The sequence below is a fragment of the Mobula birostris genome, chromosome 15 (assembly GCF_030028105.1).
Source record: "Mobula birostris isolate sMobBir1 chromosome 15, sMobBir1.hap1, whole genome shotgun sequence".
NCBI lineage: Eukaryota > Metazoa > Chordata > Chondrichthyes > Myliobatiformes > Myliobatidae > Mobula > Mobula birostris.
Genome location: NC_092384.1, coordinates 27,719,631 through 27,736,336, shown reverse-complemented (window position 1 = coordinate 27,736,336; position 16,706 = coordinate 27,719,631). Strand labels below are relative to the sequence as shown.

At 41.4% G+C, this 16,706-nt stretch overlaps 1 protein-coding gene across 4 annotated transcripts in view; it reads left to right on the top strand.

Moving 5' to 3' along the window:
• The window catches only part of ripor1 (RHO family interacting cell polarization regulator 1), a 314,393-nt gene that overhangs the window by 261,784 nt on the left and 35,903 nt on the right, over nucleotides 1-16,706 (top strand). For all 4 annotated transcript variants that reach the window (XM_072279516.1, XM_072279514.1, XM_072279515.1 and 1 more), the window contains exons 9-12: nucleotides 3,159-3,202; nucleotides 4,166-4,291; nucleotides 8,234-8,382; nucleotides 14,368-14,497. In XM_072279516.1, the coding sequence (XP_072135617.1) occupies nucleotides 3,159-3,202; nucleotides 4,166-4,291; nucleotides 8,234-8,382; nucleotides 14,368-14,497 (449 nt within the window). The remainder of the gene's footprint in view (nucleotides 1-3,158; nucleotides 3,203-4,165; nucleotides 4,292-8,233; nucleotides 8,383-14,367; nucleotides 14,498-16,706) is intronic.

Here is a 16,706-nt window from a genome sequence, read left to right as displayed (position 1 = left end):
ACATCCTATGGTCTAAATGCAGCAGTGGCGTTGATATTTAATTGCCTCCACAATTTAGGGATAATTAGAGGTGGACAAAAGGCCAGGCTTGCTTGCAATATCCGCATTTTCACAAACTTAATAAAGAACAAAATTTAATAAGTAACCAACTGTTGCACGAAATAAAACAGGTCGATATTGCTGCACAATTGGAGGGCAGACAGTAATTGTGGGGCAGAACTCCTGTTGTAATTGCTTGAATTTTCTACTTTGTTTTTGTGTTAGTTCCCTTCACATCTTTATTTGAAAGCTGCTGACTCTGCAGAACAAATGGTGTCTGAGTTCTTGGCCCTTGCCCTGGGTAATTGCTTGACATCGTCGTCGTCGTTTTGCAATTTGAAGTGCCATCAGTTCCGGTGACTTTTATTCATTGCATGTCCGGTACGAGAGCTGTACCTGTTCAAGTGATTCCTGTATGCAAACTAGGACAGAGGACACTGTATGAAAACTAGGGCAAAACAAACATAGGGGCACCATGGTAATGCGGTGCTATTGCAGCTCGGAGCGTTGGATGGAGTGCAGAGTTCAGTTCTGCCGCTGCCATCGTCTGTAAGTGATTTGTGGCCGCGTGGGTTTCCTCTGAGTGCTTCAGTTTCTTCCCACAGTCCAAAGGCGTGCCAGTTGGTCGTTGTAAATTGTCCTGTGATTGGGCTAGTCTTCAATAGGTGGGTTGCTAGGCAACAAGGCTCATTGAGCCAGAAGGGCCTGTTCTGCACTGTATCTCTGAGTAAAATAAGAGTGACATCAGCTGTGGTTTTTGGCTGGGGTAGAATAGCAAATGTGCAATACGTTGCACTGGGTTGAGAAATAATAGGTGATGCATGAGAGTACAGAAAGGTTGTGGAGTCTTAAGAATTTCTAGCTCCTCAATTATTTGTGCCGTGGTGACTTAATAAAAACTCTGCTGACATGACTGCATTTACCTTTTGTGCATTCAGCAAAATCTTCTGATTAGATATTGTGCAAATGCAAACCACGCGGAGCACTGAATTGTATTGAACAGAATCCCCGAAGCTTTGTCAGACAAAAGGGACCAAGGTGTTTCATAACCCATGAGAGGGTATTGCCAAGGAATTGTGCTTGGTTCCTTTTTTGTAGTCTTATCAAATTTACATCATTTTGCCTACTGATGTGCTTGCCCCATGATCTTTGTGCGCTAAGGTCCTCTCACTGTCGCTGTGCTTTCAGATTGGTTACCTGCCAGTTTCAAATTAACCATCTTTCCTCAATTTAAATATTAGACCAAAAGCATTGTTCTTTCTACTATCGTAAGATCCAATATCTTGTGACAGATTCCGTTTCAGCCCTGGCTCATACTCAATATAAATCAAGCAGTTTGTGTTCTCAATGTTGTCTTCTTTCCTGAGCAATGTTACCAACACCATATCCCCTCTACCACAAGCAATAATAAAAACAGAAAAACTAGAGAAACCTAGCAGTTCAGGCAACACTTATGGGAAGAGAAGCAGTTAATATTTCAGGTCAAAGACCCTTCATTTGCTGTGGTTTTGCAGTATTTTCTTTTAGTTTCAGATTTCTACCATCTGCGTTTGATTTTTTTTTGTTTTATATTCTTTTAAATCCTGGAATAATCTAACTTTGTCCCTGTCGCAGTCCATGTGTCACTAAATCCTATGGGTATGCTTCATTCTTATAAGAGTTAAACCGCTCCACACTTGCTCTGTCGTCGCTCACACTTTCAAAACAGTTTAAATTCTTACCTCAAACATGAGGAAATCTGCAGATGCTGGAATTTCAAGCAACACACATAAAATTTGCTGGTGAATGCAGCAGGCCAGGCAGCATCTATTGGAAGAGGTACAGTCAACGTTTCAGGCCGAGACCCTTCGTCAGGACTAACTGGAAGAAGAGCTAGTAAGAGATTTGCAAGGGGGAGGGGGAGATCCGAAATGATAGGAGAAGACAGGAGGGGGAGGGATGGAGCCAAGAGCTGGACAGGTGATTGGCAAAGGGGATATGAGAGGATCATGGGACAGGGGGCCCAGGGAGAAAGAAAAGGGAGGGGGGGAACCCAGAGGATGGACAAGGGGTATAGTGAGAGGCACAGAGGGAGAAAAAGGAGAGAGAGAGAAAAAGAATGTGTGTATATAAATAAATAATGGATGGGGTACGAGGGGGAGATGGGGCATTAGTGGAAGTTTGAGAAGTCAATGTTCATGCCATCAGGTTGGAGGCTACCCAGACGGAATTCTCCCGATGTGGCCCTTCATATATTGACGAGACCCGACACAGACTGGGAGATCGTTTTGCTGAACACCTACTCTTTGTCCGCCAGAGAAAGCAGGATCTCCCAGTGGCCACACATTTTAATTCCACGTCCTGTTCCCATTCTGACATGTCTGTCCACGGCCTCCTCTGCTGTAAAGATGAAGCCACACTCAGGTTGGAGGAACAACACCTTATATTCCGTCTGGGTAGCCTCCAACCTGATGGCATGAACATTGACTTTTCTAACTTCCGCTAATGCCCCACCTCCCCCTCGTACCCCATCCGTTATTTATTTATATGCACACATTCTTTTTCTCTCTCTGCTTTTTCTCCCTCTGTCCCTCTCACTATACCCCTTGCCCATCCTCTGGGCTTTTCTTCCCCCCCCCCCCTTTTCCTTCTCCCTGGGCCTCCTGTCCCATGATCCTCTCATTTTTTTCCTTTTGATTTTGCACAGTTTAACTTTTGCACATTGGTTGTTTCTCCATCCTGTTGGCTGAGGTCTTTCATTGATTCTATTGTGTTTCTTGGATTTACTACGTACGCCTGCAAGAAAACGAATCTCAGGTGACATTTGTATCAGGGTTGTATGTGGTGACATTTGTATACATTGATAAGAAATGTACTTAGAACTTTTCTTTTAGCTTGGTAGAAGGGGCTTCACTTGGTTCTCCTGTCAAATAGATTTTGACGTTTTGTATTTTTCTTACCATTTATTAAGATCTAGCTTTCCTCTTGATACTTTCTGTACCTGTTGTGGTCATTGTTTTGGTGTACTAATGCTTTAGGTTCTGTAAATGCTGTGGTAAAAGTTGTAGCTTTTGCTGTGTGGAGTTTGTATTCAATTGCAAAAATGTTTTTCCATGACTAACATCCTTGTCTTGCTTTAGGACTTGCAGGTTTTGCACGTCTCTGCCCAGGAGATCAGTATGAGGTGAGGAAACGTTTTTTAAAACACGCTCAGTACATTAGAAGTTGTAAATCTGAAATAAGAACACATGCTGTGCAGGTCATGCAGCCTCTGTTGGGGAAGTGCTTCTGTATCAGTATTTCTCATTTTTCCGTACAACACAGGAGGTGACATCAGTCCATCAAGTCAGTGTCGTCTGTCAGAGCAATCCCATCAGTCCCATTCCCCAACTTGTTTCCATGTGATCTTCTTTCTCAGTCCCGATTCTCCCACCAGGGATAACTTGCAGCAAAAAATTATAGCAGCTTGCATTTGGGATTTGGAAAGAAACTGGGGTACCCACACAGTCCTAGGGAGAAAGTGCAGATGACACGCAGCATTGAACCTGGTACAGTGGGGTAGCTATGCTATACACTGCACCTCAGTGCTGCCCAAACAGGCTGCCAGCTGGTCCCTCCAATCATCCAGCGTTAGTCCAATGGTCACTTACCTTTGAACTGTAATGGTGGGGTCTTTGTTAATGGGCCGAATGGCCGACTTCTACTCCTTTGTCTTATGGTCTTAATTCCAAAGATCCCAATTAAAGCTGATCATTGGGATATGTGCTCACTCCCACTGGGGGATATCGGAGCTCAGGTTCCAAGCCTACTTATTTCCCTTTTAATTCAGGGAGTGAGGTGAGCAGCAACATTGTCACAGCTAAAAATAGGATGCAAAATGTGAATTTGCGTATCGGTTTGGTTTGACTGCTCAATGAATGAACTTGCAGAGTTAACAGCACAGAATGTTTTATCATTTTAACAGACATTTATAAAACAGCTGTTTTTAAGTTACAATATAATAATTTAAAAGCTGTGACATTAAGAACAGGAGGTTAAGGATTCAATGCCTTTAATATTTTATCGTCATATGTTTTGATCTGAGGAAAAAATGAGGGATGAAAGCACTTTTGACACAGCCTAAAACCATTCTGACGTTTGTTTCCAGATATTTATGAAATATGGTCGTCAACGGTGGAAATTGAAAGGTCGCATTGAAGCTAATGGGAAGCAAGTGTGGGATAGCGAGGAGATGGTCTTCCAGCCTCTGGTTACGGAGTTCCTCGCAATCAAGGTAAGGGGCTTAGACCACCCCCCAGCCTGCTTCCCTTGGAGAGGGACTGTGGCAAAGTGCCCAGCTCTCCATTGATGTAAGGAGCCAGTACAATGCAACTTTGTTTACAAGCTGTTTTCCTGTTTACAAAGGGAGGTTCTCCCGTAGGGGGTCAGTCTGTAATGATGAGCCCTTCCAACTGGAAAAAATGACTCTGCAGCCTCGTTACTGCAGACTGCCAGACTCTCAAGCTAAATCCTGGAGCCAGAACTTGAGCCTGTGACCTCATAATAATAAAAATAAAATGGCAGTAATGAAAATAAAATCCTTTAAAGTAAAATAAAATTAAATGTAAACAAAACGAGAGGATAAAATTTCTCTTTTGTCCCTTCCAGCTGTGTCCTTCTCACTCCATGTTTTCCATAAAGGAAACTGGGCAATCCTGTGCCCTTCCACGGCCTCAGGCACTGACTGTGCAGCAGAGACACGGAGAACTGTGGTTGTTTATCTGTCTGTTCCCACCCTGGCACAGATCTTTTCACTATTTTCTTAATGCTTCAAGCAAATCATTTGGTCCCATCCCTGATCTTTAAATGTAATTCATATGGTCTCCATGTGGAGGAGAGAGAGTTGTAAAACAGGGACTGGTAGCACAAAAGTTATTTCACCAAACTAGCTAACCTGGCCTAATAATCTGGTGACTAGAGTTCAAGACTTGCCCCATCAAACAGGGAATTTAAAGTTAGATGATTATGCAACAAACTGTCTGCTCTTGAAGCTCAGCAAGTCGAGCAGCGTCTGTGACAACGGAAAGGAACTGTCAACATTTTAGGTTGAAACTTTGCATACCGCTGAAGTCCTTCAGCACCTGTGTCTCCTAGTTAATTATGCATTCTGGGTTAGTAATGTTAACACACTGTATTTGAATATATTGGTTTGTTTCATACAGTGGATAACATGATGACATGTTCCAGTTGTGTGAATGAATGTATTTTAATAGTAAATGGACTTCTCAGTCGTAGGATGTTTGATCCTGTGATGATATAACAAAAAAACTTCAACTAAATATAATGTGTACGGTGAATTGGCTATATCTTAATATCTTGTATATTTGCAAATATTATTGAAAGTGGTATATGGTACTGCTTGTGCGTGGGGGGGCAGCTGGGGGAGGCTTTGGGGTTCTAACATTTAACTGTCATTCTTTCTTTGGAGCACTCCTCTGTTTTTGTGGATGTTTGCGAAGAAAAAGAATTCCAGGATGTATATTGTATGCATTTCTCTGACATTAAATATACCTATTGAAACCTATGTTATAAGAAAACAGATAGGAGAGACTGCAGATGCAGGAAAATAGAAAAAAAAGTGTTCTAGATTTTCAAAATCCTTGCCTAGTATGCATTGTGTGACCCCTTCAAACACATAGCCTACATCAGTTTAAGAACGGAGTTCTCCACAGGGACGGCTAGATGGAGTTGGCAGTAAATTTTCATCCTACTTAGGAAAACCTCTGTAATCTGGCTCCCTTGTATCTTGGTGGTGCTAGACTAGATTTTCTGGACTTTTGGACATTACTCCTGTGACCACCCAAACATCTTATTTCATTTTTGTATATTATACAGCAGTACGATGAAATTTCCAGTAAACCCAATGAGTTTAAAGGGGTCAGAATACACAAGCACTCTACACTCTGTGGCCACTTTAATAGTAGGTATACGTCATTAATGCAAATATCTAGTCGGCCAATCATGTAGCAGTAACTCAATGCATAAAGGCATGCAGAGCTTTAGTTGTTGTTCAGGCCGAACATCAGAATAGAGAAGAAATATGATCTAAGTGACTTTGACCATTGGTGCCAGATGGGGTGGTTTGAGTATCTCAGAAACTGCTGATCTCCTGGGATCTTTACACACAACAGTCTCTGGATTTTACAGACAAGGGTTGAAAAAACAAAAGGCATCCAGTGAGCAGCAGGTCTGTGGGTAGAAACATCTTGTTAACGAAAGATGTCGGAGGGGAATGGCCGGACTAATTCAAGCTGACAGGAAGGCGACAGTAATTCAAATAATCATGTGTTACAACAGTGGTGTGCAGAAGAGCATCTTTTGGCAGCGGATTGGCTGAAGACCACACCGGGTTCCACTCCTGTACCTAATAAAGTGCCCACGAGTAGTGCAGAGGTTAGCGCGACACTATTACAGCTCAGGGGGTCAGAATTAATTCCGGTGTCATTTTAAGGAGTCTGTACGTCCTCCCCGTGGAATGCATGGGTTTTCCCTGGACGCTCCGGTTTCCTCCCACAGTTCAAAGATGTACCAGTTAATTGGTCATTGTAAATTGTCCCATGGTTAGGTTTGGGTTAAATCGGGGATCATTGGGCAGCACAGCTCAAAGGGCTGGAAGATCCAATTCTGCACTGAATCTCAATAAACAACAAAAAAAAAATTAAATCTCCAGTCACAAACCTCCCTGCATTCCTGATCTCTGCCATTCTAGATCCCCATCCCCAGTTCCCCCCAGACCCCCAGCCCAGCTGCATTCTGAACCCCAGTTCTCACATCTTGACTTTCTGAATCCCATTCAAACTAACGAGTGAACCAGATGCCAAACCATGAGCATTTCTGAACAATCAGATACCAGAGTACCAGAGTTTATGAGATATATATGTGTATAAAAAATTTAGTGCTCAAAGTAAATGGGATTCAGATTTTGTACTATGAAAGTTTGGCCATTGTTTAATTAGAAGTAATCTGAATTGCAATAGCAGCACACAAAATGCTAGAGGAACTCGGCAAGTCGGACAGCATCTATGGAAATGAATAAACAGTTGACATTTATAGTGTTGCAAGTGAAAAACGTCAAAATATTCATCTCAGTTCACAGAGGTCTTGGTCTTGGGGGAAAGTGATGAGGGTATGTTTTGTTGTTGTGCACTATGAACGGGTTGATTCCTTGCAGTGTGTTTACTTTGACAGACTTCACTTGCCCCTCTGATCTGATAAAGTCAGCCTAGGTTTCCTTGTTTTATATTTGTTCTTCCCAATGTGGACGATGTTTTGATGGGAAAGTGGGTCAGGGGTTGGAAAAGAGAAAATAGGATGAAATAGAAGCTCACAGCAAGGAAGAAACTTATTGAAATTGGGAAGGGAAGAAACTTCAAGAATAGACCTTAATTTGGATGTCTGCCAATACCAATATGCACTGTGAGTCTGCTCTGACCCCAAACATTGTGCTTTATAATGAGCAGCACACACAAAATGCTGGAGGAAGTCAGCAGGCCAGGCAGCATCCATGGAAATGAATAAACAGTTGACGTTTGGAGCTGAGACACTGATCCTCCTCCCAGCAGATTGGATGAGTTGCTTTGTATTTCCAGAACCTACAGATTTTCTTGTGTGTGTGCATTATAATGATTTACTCGGTATTATCTAATAATTAACAAAACATTTACAGTAAGCATCAAGTTCACAGAAAAACCCATTGCAATTGGAATTACTTTATTGTTGTCATACGGACTGAGATGCATTGAAATGCTTGTTTTGCATACTGTTCATAGAGATCAAATCATTATACAGTGCAGTGAGGTACAGTTCTGATGAAACTTCGACTCTTTCTTCTTTTCCATAGTTGCAGCCTGACCTGCTGAGTTCCCGCAGCATTTTGTACAGCCTGTGTTACGTTAAGCAAGGTAAAACAATAACAATGCAGAACAGCTGCAGAGCAGGTGGCTAAAACAATAAGGTGCAAGGTGGATTGTGAGGTCAAAGGTCCTTCTTATTGTGCTAAGGAATCATTCAGTAGTGTCAAGGTGTCCTTATGCCAGGTGGTACGTACTTTCTGGCTTTTGTATCTTCTGCCTATTGCAGGACGGGAGAAGGGAGAATGTCTGGGGTACTCGTGCATTTTTAGACCAGAGAGAAAAGATAGAAATCTTCAAAGTTGTTAATTGGTTCATTGTTGCAGGTAACGGAGCTGAAAAGCCTGGCAAATCACGTCATAGTTGGCAACGTCTCCTGTGAAACAAAGGATTTATTTGCAGCCTTGCCTCAGTCTGTCGCTGTGGACATCAATGACCTGGGAACTATTAAACTTAGCCTGGAGGTCATCTGGAAGTAAGTCTTTCAAAGTCTGAAACTGGGAAGAGTTTAGCCTTTTGCACTGGAAATGCTCGGTTTGCAGCAAAAAAAAACTTGCCAGAGTATTTTGTAGTCCGGGGGCTATTTTCATCTGTGAACTTTGACAAGTGTGTCGTTCAGAATGATTGCACAAATGCAAATAATTTGTTCAGCTCTATCCCTTCAATTAAATTTGTTGATCCTCCTGCCCCACACTTGGTAGGGATCCTTTCAGCAGCGTTGTATTGATTTACATCTTCAACATCTTCTTTGTTCACATGTTTAAAGCAAAAAGGTGCCGTAACCAAAAGGAAGACGAGATGGGATAGCTTATAAGACCTGCCCTGTTCCACATGGAGCAATCTGCTCACACCATTAACCCCATGGCACAATTCCCTGAGGGTCTGGCCAATTCAAGGTCGGATATTTTGGGATATGTCTAGCTGACTTTTTGGGAGATTGCAGTCCTGGGAGCTTAGACACCTAAATCCATGTTAGCTCACCCATTGTCTTTAACTCGATGTTTCTGTAGACATGGTGTCGGAAAATTTTGGAAACAAAGCCACAACACCATGTCCACTGGCCCAGGTTAACACATTTAATCAAGGAGCAACTGCCTGGCATTTAACCAGTGTTCTGATAACTTTTGTTACCCCTTGTTAGCTCCTGCCCATCAAGTTCTTTGGTTGTCTATATTTTAACAACTTCAGTTGCCATAGCCAAAAGCTGCAAAGCCCATGAAACCAAGAGAATTACAAACTTTTCAGTGCAAGAAGATTGGTTTGCAAAGTTCTTTAAATAAATAAATAGATAGATAGATAGGTTAATAAATGTAGCCAGCTCACAAATAAGAGTTAATTAGCTAGTTATTGGATTTGAAAGATGTGACATGTTGGAGCTGTGTGGGGACTATTGTGATCCACTGTAGCCACATCTGAAGTTACTGTTGGCAAAGGGAAGAAATTCAGCTCACAATCAGTGAACTGGAATCTGAGTTTCGGAAATAGCAACATATCCAGGAGGGAGAAAAGTATCTGGATGCTTTGTTCCAGGAAATAATCAACCCCTCCACCCTTCTTGGGCTGGAAAAGAACTTGGAGTTGGGAGGAGGGTGCAGCGATGGTGAAGCGGATGGAGCTGAGGAGGAAGGTTCAGTTACCCTGATACCAATATCATTGGTAGGATTAAGAACGAGGTCCTGCTGAGGGAATTGGAGTGACTACCATTGGAATTTGAAAGCAAGGCTACTGGGGTATTAGTCTTAGCGTAAGGGCACCGCGGTAGCATAGCAGTCAGCGTGACGCTATTACAGCTTGGGGCATTCCAGAGTTTGCAGTTCAATTCCGGCACCGTTGTTAAGGAGTTTCTACGTTCTCTCTGTGAGTGCATGAGTTTCCTCCAGGTGCTCCAGCTTCCTCCCACATTCCAAAAACGTGCTGGCTGGTAGGTTAATTGGTCATTGTAAATTATCCTGTGATTAGGCTGATATTAAATGGGCAGGTTGCGGGGCAGTGTAGGTCATTTGCCCAGAAGGGCATGCTCCATGTTGTACCCCTAAAATAAAATTGAACATTACTACATTGGTAGTGTGCAAAATGGTGTAGGGCAATTACATCAGGACGCTGGGCGTGTGGCTTGGAGATGGTGTGGGAGAAGTGGCATTGGTGCCAATACTGAGGAAAGTGACAGATGAATTGAGCTTCGCTTGCATCAGACTGGGACCAGTGTCTTGGTGAATCAGGTAACTTAGTGGTTCCTGAAAATAAATAGTCGAGGGCAAAGATTGGGTGATGGAAGCATTAGAATATTCATGTTATTGATAAGAGCAATGCTAATCAGTGTGCGACTGGAAGGGGTAGTGCACACACATAAGAGCGCAACTCCGAATAGCGTCAGAATCGGAACAAGTTGTTAAATCAGTTTATTATTGTCACTTGTACAAACTTACATGAAAAACCTGTCTTGTGAATTAGTTCATTGCAACAGTGCAATTGAGGTAGTACAAGGTTAAACAATGTAAAATAGTGGCAGAAAGGTTCTTTACCTGAACACACAGAGCACTTGCAATAAGCTGAAATTGTGCACAACTAGAATTAAGTTGGAACGATCTGATGGCCATTGCAGGGATGTGTTACAAGGTGACACCAATCCTCTGGAGCACCTTGAATTTCAGAAGAGACAGAAAAGGTAAAATGGGTGTCTGGTTTAGATGGAGATGAGATCAGTAGTGAGAACAGATCATAGCAGTGAGAGATTTTGCAGTCAAGTCAGTTTGAGAGAGTGGGGAGGGATGAAAACTAACAAGGGAAATGGTAGGGAACTGCATGACAATAATTGTGGATGACTTCATTCTTAAAAATTTGACAAATCCAATTAACATATGTTGAGGATGAGTTTAGAGAACGTATTTGGGGCAATTTCTGAGAGCAATATGTTGTTGCACCAACCCAGACTATTTGAGTCAAGAGACAAGGCTAATTAAAGATCTCATGGTAAAGGATTCTCTGGAGAAGAGTGAAAATAACAAAATAGATTTACACGATTTGGAGCAGGAAATGTAGATCCGGAATCAGGAATAAAAGCATTTATAGAACCATGAAGGCAGAATTGACTTAAAAATACTGGAAAACATTGATTAAGACATCTAAGTAGTCACAGACTTGTGAAAACACATTTTGTAATTCACAACATGGAACTTCTTGAGCCAGAGGGTGGTGAATCTGTGGAATTCATTGCCACGAACAACTGTGGAGGCCAAATCATTGGATATATTTAAAGTGGAGGTTGATAGGTTCTCAATCGGTAAGGATGTCAAAGGTTATGGGGAGAAGGTAGGAGAATGGGGTTGAGAGGGATAATAAATCAGCCATGAGATGGGCTGAATGGCCTAATTCTGCTCCTGTGTCTTATGGTCTTATTTTGTTGAGGCAGCAAGAATTAGGAGCTGTTGGTGGTTAAGCAAGGAAGTTTAAAATAAATTTATTATCAAAGTGCATGTCCCCATATACAACTCTGAGATTCATTTTCTTGCGGGCATACTCAGTAAATCCCTAATAGAACAATAACCATAACAGAATCAATGAAAGACTGATTACACCAGAGTGCAAAAGACAAGAAACTGTGCAAATACAAAAAGAAAGAAATAATAATAAATAAATAAGCAATACATATCTAGAACACGAGATGAGCTTTTACCTTGTCCAGCAAACTTTTACAGGGAGCCTTATTAAATTCCGCGAGTTTCATAGGTTGTGGGCAAGTGAAGTTATCCCGTCTGGTTCAAGAGCCTGATGGTTGAGGATAATATCAAGCTGAAAGGGACGCAGATTGTTGGAATGGTTAGTAGTAGACTAGGAATGTGACAAAGGCGGAAGAAGAAAATAGATGATGTGAGTGAGCTATAAAGAAATGTGAAAGTAGACAGTTTGAGTGTTTTGCAGGCATGTAAAGAGGAAGAGAGTAGCTAATGTAATTGGCCCCTGAGAGGGTTAGTTTGGGAGCTGAGGATATGGCAGCATCATTGAACGAATACTTTGTATTTTCCTTGTGAAAGATACTAAAAATCATCTTAATTAGTGCATTGTTCAGTTTGTAAATTAAATCTGACACAATCCATCCGCACCATCGTGTGAGCCCCAGAATCCATTATTAAGCAAATGGTAGCAGTGGTTTCTTGAGGAATATGAGGTAACTAATAGGTATTGTAAATTTGCGTATCCAAAAGCATTTGTTAAAGTTCTGTGTAGAAGTTTGCTGAACAAGGTAAAAGCTCATGGACTTTGCAATTAGTATATTAACGTGGACCAAGGACTTTTTGGCTTCTCATTTAATCATACTAGCGATCTGTCTGGATTATAATACTGGAAAATGTGATGTTAGCAACTTTTAAGTTTGAGCAAATTCCAGTGTTAATCCCTGTTCTGACCTTTAAAATGAGTTTTATCAAGGCAAATGTAGCATTTTATGATTGAACTTGGCCTTCTTGACTTTGGGATGAAGCCAGTGAAGTCAGCAGCTCCCATGGGAGACATTGTATCAGTGTGTGCCTTCAGGAAAGGAAGGGTGTGAGTGTCCCAAGAGTGTGTGGAGTTAAATTATTATCCTTTTGTGATAGTGATTGTTTGTTTTACTTGTATTTAGATGTTTGATAAAAGTCAAACAGAGTAGCATTGATTTGCCTTGGCCTCCTACATTCCCATAACCTCATGCTATAATTGAAGGTTAAAAAAGGATTCCTTTTTTATTTTGAGAGCAATATTTTGTAAGATGTTTAGAAAGAAGATTTACGTAGCGATCTTTTGCAACCCTGAGGTCACCTAAAGGCCTTTCCTGCCGACGATAAATTGTAACCCGTTATTGTAGTGCAAGGAAACACAACACTAATTTGTGCATAACAAGCAGCACTGAAATGAAGGACTAAATAAATGATTTTGTGATCTCAGTAAAATATTAGATATTCTCCAGCACACTGGAGATAACTGCTCTGTAAATAGATCTTCTATGTCCACCTAAAGGAGTAAATTGTCTCTGTTTAATATTTAAACCTCTGGAAGTGCAGTGCTCCCCGGTACTCTGCACTGGAGTCTCTGTGTAGCTTCATGTGCTGGGTTCCTGGAGTGAACTGGACCGAACATTTTCCTTCTCTCTGTAACATTCACCCTTCCCCAGATCCATCAAAGTTTTTTTTTACATGATTATTTTTCTTAAATAAAGTAAGAGAAAACTACATTGCCATCTTGAAATAGAAACTGATACTATCCATCAGCAAGTACTAGAGAAAGTAGATTTGCTTGAATCCTCACTGTGTGTATGATCCTCACCTCCGACCTTTGATGCAGTTGACCCCCCCCCCCCCCCCACTTCCATCATGGCATGGCCTGACACAGGACTGCACTCAGCTGGTTTCATCCTTCACAAAGCAGTCACGGACAACAAAGCATTTCCTTCCCTGTCTGAACCGTTATCACAAGGATGTATTCTTGGCTTCCTTCCATTTCATGTTTCGTCCCTTGACGACAGTATCGAAAAACACAACCGTCGGTCTCCATGTGCTCTGGTGAAGCCAGCTTCACTGCATCACTTCCTGCTCACTCCCAATTGTGGCACTGCTTGACTAGATCAAAGTCATCATCTTCAACACCCATTGCAAGCTTTCCTCACCTGCCACCAGCCCCAATCCTCTCCCTGGCGTGAACTGGGGTCTTCATTGTACGGAACTGCATCCGATTTGGAGTATCTGAAACCTGACCGTACTCCACCAAGACCAAGTATTACAACCTGCCGTGTGTTGTTTGATCTCCATCACTACTTCCGCTCAGTTGCTTTTGGAGGTTGGAGCCAAGCTGTCATTTATGTATTTGTTTCTAGATACGATTATGGGAATGTATTCCTTCCTGACCTTACCTGATATTCATAAACCTGAGCTGTCCAACTCTCTGCTGTTCATCTGATAACACACCATGTTCTTGTTGATCCATGTTGCTTTCTTGTGAAGGATAATTCCCACATGCAAATCCCTTTGTAGCCTTGCTTAACTGAACTGGACTAAAGCCTCCTTCAACTCTTTGATGCTCTAAAATCTCTGTGCTGCTCTGGTTCATGAATTTAATGCATCGCCAGCTATGTTGCAACTACCAAGACTCACTAAAAAAGAGGATCCTCCACCTTTTTTGACATTCTTTAAAACCATTTGACCAAGTTTTTATTCATCTTCATAGTTGCCTTTTGTGGCTTGGTGTCAAACTTTGTTTGATAAAGTTTCTGCCAATGATCAGAATGTTTTACATTCAAGGCCTGGGAACAATAGTAACTTGTTCTAGATTTGGCATTAATCATAGATCTTGTACAGCACACACTGATCTGCAAAGTTTAAAAAATGTGTGGGGAAAAAATATGGGAAAAATATCTTATTTTGTGGCCTGAAGTGTTGGCAATGTCGCTGTGTCTTTTCTTATTTTGTTTGATTTGTTCTCTGTCTTCCAGTCCGTTTGATAAAGATGATCAAGCATCTGCTGCAAGCTCGGTGAACAAGGTAGCCACTGTAAACAAACGATTCTCCACCTACAACCAGAGTCCACCAGATACTCCGTCCTTGCGAGAACAAGCCTTTTACGTAAGTGTCTCTGCGCGTGTTCACCTGTAATGTAGTGCTGATGCGGCAGGTAAATTCCCTAAAATATCTCTTCAGAAAATACATTTTCCCTGACAAAATTCTTCAGAAAAACACACAATAACCCAGATAGCAGGCTAACTTTGGTACAATCCTGTTACTCGCCAGTATTCAATTTATGATTGCTCTCAGAGTTGTCTTTGTATCATTTGGTAGTGGGCACAGTAAACGGAGTTCTACCACATGAATAAGGATTGATGAGAGGTGATGGTCATCAGCTGTTCGAATGCTGCGATTAATGTTTGGTAAAGAAAACGAGTGGTCCTGTACACTTGTGGAAGGGAAACAAGCAACCTTTGTTGTTGAACCATTTATAACAAAATTATCAGTGTCCTTCTCAACACGTTTACAATTTCACTGCCCCTTGGGCGCTCAACATCTTTGTCTCGAGTTTTATCATTTGTACATTTTAAATGGACAACTAGTGTGGAAAAGGGAGCCCTCAAAAAAAATTAAATGGAAACTTGTAATAAATCATAACATTTGGATTTGCTTCTGCAGCCTTGAACATAAGATGTGTCATACATTGTGTTCACCAGCTACCATTGCACATAAAATTAATACTGAGCACGTGTTCAAAAAGAGTCCTTAAAAGTGAGTCTGTAGATTGTAGAATCAGTTCAGAGTAGTGGTGAATGAAGTTACCCATACTGGTTTAAGAGCCTGATGGTTGTAGGGTAATAATTGCTCCTGAAACTGAGGGTGTGGGACCTAAGGTTTCTGTACCTCCTGTCCAACGTAGTAGTGAGCAGAGGGCATGGCACTGAATGTGGGTGTTTGATGGTGGATGCTGCTTTCTTGTGGCAGCGTACCACTTAAATGTACCCAATGGACTGGGATGTATCCATTTTTTTTTTTGTAGATTTTTCCATTCCTGGGCATTGGTTTTTCCATACTAGGCCATGATGCAACTTGTTACAAAATCCTCCACTGTGCATCTGTAGAAGTTTGTCAAAGCATTTGGTAATGTGCCAAGTCTTCAGAAACTCCTAGGAAAGTAGAGTTGCTGTCGTGTAATCTTTGTGATGACACTTTGATGGTGGTCCTAGGACAGATCCTCTGATATGTTGATGCCAAAGAATTTAAAGTTACTGACCCTCTCCACATCCACTATGACATTTTGCTTCATCTCTTCACAGGTAATGCTGGCAAATAAATTTTTTGGTGAAAATCTCTATGTTGGGGGTTTGAATTTGGATATAGTTGTTCCATTTTCAAATTAACAATTGTGTCTGTTTGCTGTGGAAGTGTTGCTGATATAGAAGGAGTGCAATATACAGCAGTGGTTCCTGTTCTTATATGGTCAAATTTCCGTATCTCTTTGTCATCCATTTGTTTTAGTCTTTGGACATCATTTAAGGATATTCAGTTTTTTTTTAAAACCTGTTTCGGGCATTGCTTTGAGTGTGAAAGTTGTTCAGTTTAGGCCTCGTCAGGAACTTTCTACCTGCTTTGCTTAGCCATGTTGTTCTTTTATGCTTCAACTTTCCCAATCTAAAGCAGAACATGTAAAAACTCATAAACATGAAATTCTGTAGGTGCTAGATATTTTGAGCAACACACACAGAGTGCTGGAGGAATTTGGCAAGTCGGGCAGCATCTATGGAGAGGAATAAACAGTTGATGTTTCGGGATGGAACCCCTACTTGGTGTATCTTCAGCTAGTTAGGCAGTATTTGTGGAGGAAGAAGCAATTAACAATGACCTTTCAACAGATAGAAGTTTCTCTGTTTCTCCAGATGCTGCCTGACTTTCTGAGTATTTCACCATTAATTTTTTTCAGCTCTCCAACGTGTACAGGTGTTTGTTTTTTTTTCATTCTTTAGTTTTATAGTCTGTGTATAGTGATTCGATAATCATTAAGTATAACTTGTTCCGAAGATTCTTTGGAGCACATGTTATGCCTCAGTCAAATATCTTAATTATTTCTCAATGCTTTGGAGTTTTTAATTGCTTCAATTTTAATACTTTTTAAATAATTTTGTGGAAGTTTAAAATCACTCACAGCTTTGACAAATGGAAACGCCCCACCCCACCAATTCTGTATTTATTTGGGCATTTTGGCAGCAGGAACTCAGTTTCTCACTGCCTGACACCTGGTCACTAGGTTTCCTGACACAATCTGTCCTTATGTTGGGGTGGTCTTGCTTCC